General features: G+C 52.1%; 1 protein-coding gene across 2 annotated transcripts in view; it reads right to left on the reverse strand.

Annotated features, from left to right (window-relative positions):
- Positions 1–5,971, reverse strand: part of TPCN1 (two pore segment channel 1) — a 60,418-nt gene that overhangs the window by 54,240 nt on the left and 207 nt on the right. Inside the window, exon 2 of one of the 2 annotated variants that reach the window (XM_023647114.2) lies at positions 3,185–3,421. In XM_023647114.2, coding sequence (XP_023502882.2) covers positions 3,185–3,296 — 112 coding nt within the window. In that variant the 5' untranslated portion in view covers positions 3,297–3,421. The remainder of the gene's footprint in view (positions 1–3,184; positions 3,422–5,971) is intronic. The other variant, XM_070275459.1, reaches the window with a different exon arrangement.

A 5,971-nucleotide genomic window follows, 5' to 3' on the forward strand; every position in this document is an offset into this window, starting at 1 on the left:
ACCTCTGACGAGGCTCCTCGGACAACCACTCCCAGGGGCTGCAAGGCCCCAGAAACCCACCCGGCTCTGTCTTGACCATGATTTGTTGAGTGCCTTCCACTGCAGACAGCGAGCTAGGAGGCGCAAAGATGAACGGAACTCAGGGCCTCGCAGGTGGACAGATGGCTGAACAAGTAATTACAGCTCAGAAGGCTGCTTGTAGGGCTGGATCTGGACACCAAAGCAGACAAGGGCAGCGAGTAATGAGCCTGCCCGGAAGGGGCGTCAGTGAAGGCTTCAAAGAGATGGGGTCACCAGCAGGGTTTTCAAGACGGAACTAGAGCTCGTGAGCAAACAAGAGGCTGGGACAGGCATTCCACAGAGTCACCAGCGAGGCAGAGAGGTTACAAATGCACCAGGATTCACAGACCTAGAAGGGTGTGACGCTGGGGGCTAAGGCAGGAAATGTGGCTGGTCAGGCAAGAAGGCGCTAGAACACACAGGCCTCGGACGCAGCTAAGGAGCTTGGCCTACATGCTGCAGGGGGTGGGGAAGGCCCTGGGGAGCTTCATGCCGGGGAAACGACCAGGTCAGATGTGTGTTTTAGACCGACTGCTCAGGCAGCAGGGACGGGGGACCCTGGGTGGAAGGTCAACGCCGAAATCCAAGCATGACATGACCAAGGCCCACACTGAGGCAGAGCAGCTCTCCTCCGAAATCTCCTCTCTCCGCAGAGAGGCCCTCCGGTTCTCCCCACCGGGCTTGGAGGATTACACCCATTAGTTCTTAGAGGGTTCAGCAAACGACCCAGGAAGCAGGTGAGAGAGGAAACTGAGGCGCGCACGCACTTTTGCACCAAAAGCACAATTTCCCTGGACCCTGTCAATCTATCTCTTTTTTCTCAAGAAAGAAACCAAAATAAGCCACCAATTTCGCCAAGATAAGAACCGCCCCAGTGGCAGCCTATTCAAGGCGAGTTTTCTTGTCTAGTTGGCCCATTTCCTGCTCTTCAAGCTTGGCCATCAGTTCAAAACCTGACCCTGACACAGCACGGGGCTGCTCTTCCCCCTTCAATCCTGCAGGAGAGCTGGACACCCTGCCATCAGCTGTGATACTCTGGAAGGACTTAAAAGTGGCACCCACGACAATGACCAGGATTCCAATTTAGAATCTTGAGCCTGGCTATTTCCAGAATGATCCACACCCTCAGTAGGCCAACCACTCTCCCTTTCAGTCCATTCCCTTCTTGGCCCTGGACACACACGCCTCCCTTACTAGGGGGTATCCTACTCTGAAGCTGAGACCGTCACATTCATTGACGTCCCCTTCCCCAAAGCACCTTATGCAGTGGCATGAGAGGGAAGAGCAGAGGGCCATTACCACTTATGAGCTGTGTGACCCTGGACAAATTACTTAACGTCTCTGAGCTTGTTTCTTCCTCTGTAAAATACAGATTATAACAATAACTCTATCTTGAGGTTATATGATGACATAATAGATGTAAATGCGATGGGCCAGCACTCGCTTTATTTTTTTTTTTTAAAGTTGGCACCTGAGCTAACATCTGTTGCCAATCTTTATTTTTTTCCTTCTTCTTCTTCTCCCAAAAGCCCCCCAGGACATAGTTGTATATTTTAGTTGTAGGTCCTTCTAGTTGTGGCACGTGGGACGCCGCCTCAGCATGGCCTGATGAGCGGTGCCCATGTCCGTGCCCACGATCCGAATTGGTGAAACCCTGGGCCGCCAAAGGGAAGCACATGAACTTAACTACTTGGCCCCAGGACTGGCCCCAGCAGCACTCACATTTATTAGGGGCTTGTGGAGAAAAAATGGGAAGAAGGAACAGGAGAGGGAGAAGAGAGAGGAGAGGAAGATGGGAGGAGGAGGAGAGGAATGAACTGTGGAGTCAGACAGACCTGGGTTCAAATCTCTGCTCAACCCCTTGCCTGGCTGTGTGACCTCAGGCAAGTTACTTAACCTCTCTGACTTACAGTTTCCTCCTCTGTAAAATAGGGATAATACTGCCTACCTTGAAAAGGATCTTGTTAAGATAACAGGTCAGAAAGAGCCCCCCACTTAGCTTGCGAGCTCTAGGGCGTTTAAGAAGCGTGCCTGAAATCAGAGCCACTGCTTTCTCAGCCCCGAATGGCGCTTAGGGGAAAATCTGGTTTACGTTCTAACCTTCCTGGACCACCGGCTCTGCCGCCCTAGACAGGGTGAACATGCGGAAGCAAGAGAGGCCAGGCCACAGGGAGCCGGGCCTCCCACTGCTCTCTCGTCACTTCCCAGGAGAGGCCGCTGCGCTCCTGTAACCCACTGTGTTCTCTCTGGACAAAGGAGACGGGAGAGCCAGGCTCGTCCTTCCCTGGGCCAGTGTCTTCCCCTCTGAACTGGAGGAGAGCAATGTCCCTTTGTCCTGGCTCCAGAGCGTGGCTGGTGGGTGGAACACCCATAGGCCAAGGAGACCGTCAAGCGCTAGTCCGCGACATCCCAGGACCCTCCACGAAGGGCAAGTTATTTTAAGCCTCTCCTGGGCCCGAGGCCTGAGCAAATGAAGCAAATGGCTTCGGGAGAAGGACCAGAAAAGTTCTTAAGGCCTCTCATTCTGCCAGAAACACATTTAAAATTTAAAAAATTTAACGCTCACAAGCTCTCTTGGGTTCACTTTGTGCTGGGTTTTGGTTTAAAGGAAGACAAAGCAAAACCCCAAACCCTCAAATCAATGGATCCAGCAAATGCTTGGCCCTTGCACGCTGTCCTGGCAAGGCAGGCACTGCGCTCCAGCGAAAAAGCAGTCGACCCGCTTTCCTGCCAACGCTTTCCGACTGGGGCAGACGGAGGCCCGCGGTGAACTCTGTTTCTTTTTTAAACAAGGAATGGGACAGGGAAGCCGGCCAAGGGGCAGGTCTAGCTGACGGCCCCGCCAAGCAGCCACGAACAAAGCCAGGGTGCCCAGGTGCAAGGGAGGCGAGGCGCTGAGGGGAGCGAGGGCCCCGGGAGGGCAGGCCAGGCCAGGCCCTGGAAGCATCCAGAAACTGTGGGATTAGGACCCCACAGTCTCCCAGTAGTTTCTGCAGAACTTGGGGGCCAAATGTGGGGTCAGGCCTTAGGGTACCTGCATCTACTGTCAGACCACCAAGCCCACAACTCGGCCCCTCAAACAGAAAAGTTGCGCCCCATCCCACAGCCCACCCCGCCGTCTTACTTCTGCTAGGCAGCTCCTCTTGGCCCAGGCTGTTGGAGGGAGCCAGGGGGGCACTGCCACCCTCGTCCAAGGTCAGGATGAGGGGGACGTCGTCATCCAAACTCACGGCCATGTTCTCCTCTCCTGCAGCCCTCAGGAGGCGAGGTCCAGGGCTTCAACCCACCTCTGCTCGCAGCTCCCTTTCAAAGCCACTGGCCCAGAGGTGCTTGTCAGACGCTCCTCCATTAGTGGCATCTTCTAGATAATGAAACATAGACAGGGATAAAGACAGAGATAGGGATTAAAAAAAAAAAAAGACAATTATCAGAATACAACCACTACCAATTGAAATGTTTTGGAATTAGATAGTGGTGATGGTTGCATAACCTTGTAAATATATTAAAGACTCCTGAATTGCACCCTTTAAAATGGTGCATTTTATCGTATGTGAATTATATCTCAATAAAAAAAGAATATTGCAGTATAATAGCATTAAAATATGGGGGAAAACTCAGCAAGAAAAATTCTGAAAAGTTAAGGGTAATCATGTCTGGAGCTTCAGATTATGGCTAATATGTTCCACCTCTACCCATCTTTACACTTATGTGAGTTTTGCAAAGATTTTAGACTTAAAAAAATATATAACCATTAAAATAATAGTAGTTAATACTCAGTGAGCACTTCCTGTGTACCACGGGCTCTTGTGGCAATTTTTAAGTAAAGCTGATTGAAATTTTATTAATAAGTAGCATTATTATCCTCCATTACACATGGGGAGAATTTAGGCTCAGAGAGGTTAAGTAACTTGCCTAAGAACCCACAGCTCAAAAGCCAAGCTTTTAACTATGCAATCTGACTCCAGACCCATGCTCCCAGCCACTACCCCACAGTTTCTACAAGTCCCAGCCCTGGTGTTCAGGGGGCACCTCAGTCCAATGACCTGTAAAGAGGTAACGGGCCAGGTCATCTCCACTAGCCCACAGCATTCCTAAACAGGTGTCATTCCCCTCGATTTAGTTACTTGAGAGGAAGGCGAAGAAAACTCGAGTATTTTTTAAAATGATGTCCAGTCACACAGCAAAAGCACTCATTCTGAACTCCCAATTGAAACCAACCACTCAGGACTAGCCAGTTATAGTTCCTATTTATATACATTCCCATTTCCGCAGAGGGGACCAAAAGAAAAGCAAAGACTCAGCAGATCTGAGAGCAGGCCTTGAACCTGAAAACAGCAGCAGGTTCCTTCCTCCAGGGGGGGCCTTCTGGGCTCCTCAGCTTTGCCTCCAAACTGACCCACTGAATGGCCACCTGGCAAGTCACTTCTTTCATGAACCACCAGAATAACCCTGGGCAGGTCCCTGTGCGTCAATATTTTCTTAAAATAAGGCAGCAAAAGTGAGCACATTCTACTCACTGCTGAGCCCGGAGCCCTCTGCACCGCGAACTTCCTGTAAGATTTTTTTTACGCTTCCTCCAGACCTGGGGACTTATTCTGCTTTTTTATCTCAATTGTGGGGAAGAGGAAATCCCAAATGAGATGCTACCATTAGACTGTCTTAAGAATTACGTGTTTCGGGGTTGGGTGTTTTTTTTTTTTTGGTTTAACGTTCTACCACAGATATTTTCAAACATACTCAAAAGTACAGAGAATATGGAAATGAACTTCTTCGTATCCATCACTCAGCTTTGACAATTACCAGTATCTTGACATTCTTCCCCGTATTTATTCTGAAGACAAGAGAATCTATTCACCCTCTGAACTCATCCAGAAGTTTCTTAATTTTACCATTATCATCATAATGACTAGTGGTTTTTATTTTAGCTGTTTAATATGTGACTGTTTGCTTGTATGCATTGTCTTAGCCCTGTGGCTCTCAACCGGGGTGATTCTGCACCCCAGAGGACACTAGCAACAGACGGAGACATTTTTGATTGTCACAACTTGGGGGTGGAGGTGTCAGCAGATGAAGGCCAAGGATGCCGCTAAACATCCCACAAGGCACAGGTGAGACCCAGCACAACACAGAAACACGCGGCTCAGAACGTCAACAGCGCTGCTGTGGAGAAATCCTAATTCTCCAATGTCCTCACTTTACAGATGAGGGAACTGAGGCTCAGCGACGTTACCTGAACTGGCCTCTTGTAAGTAAACAGCAGGGAAGTGGCTGAGCCCAGAGTTCAACCCGGGCAGCTGAATTCAGGGACCCTCCCCCGCTGGACCCTCCACCTCCTCCCAGAACCAGGCTCCCGATTCGAATTCAAGCCCATCATTTTAAAGGGAGGGGAAAGCGAGGCCCAGAGGCGACAAGGGACTTGCCCAAGGTCACACCGTGCAGGACCCCCGACTCCTAGCCCCGGGCTCCTTCCGCGGGTTTGCTTCTCGCTCTCTAGAGGACCCAGAAGGGAAGGGTCACTCTTGGGGACAGGTCCCAGCAAAGAGGCCCAGCAGCCTGACCCGGGCACGAGTTTCTGGTGCGGTGGGTCGCCTGAGGGCGCCAGGGAGACGAGCAGACGAGGGAGGAGGGGAGGGGAGGGGAGAGAAGTGCGGGATCCGGCTCCACGTGCTCCAGCCGCGGTCTCCCGCGTGGGGGTCGCCCCGGGAAGCCGGGGGCCGAGGAGAGGGGGTGCAAAGCCCGAGCCTGGGCTGGAGGAAGACAAGCGCGGCGACGACCTCCCCGCAGCCCCTCTGGGCCCGCCCCGCCCGCCTCCCACACCCCAGCGCCCGGCCGCAGCCCCTCACTCCGCGCCCTCCGTCCTCTGACCCCTGCCCCCGCAGGCAGGCCAGCCCTCGCCCCCTCGGATTCTTAC

Source organism: Equus caballus, chromosome 8 (genome assembly GCF_041296265.1).
Source record: "Equus caballus isolate H_3958 breed thoroughbred chromosome 8, TB-T2T, whole genome shotgun sequence".
Classification (NCBI taxonomy): domain Eukaryota; kingdom Metazoa; phylum Chordata; class Mammalia; order Perissodactyla; family Equidae; genus Equus; species Equus caballus.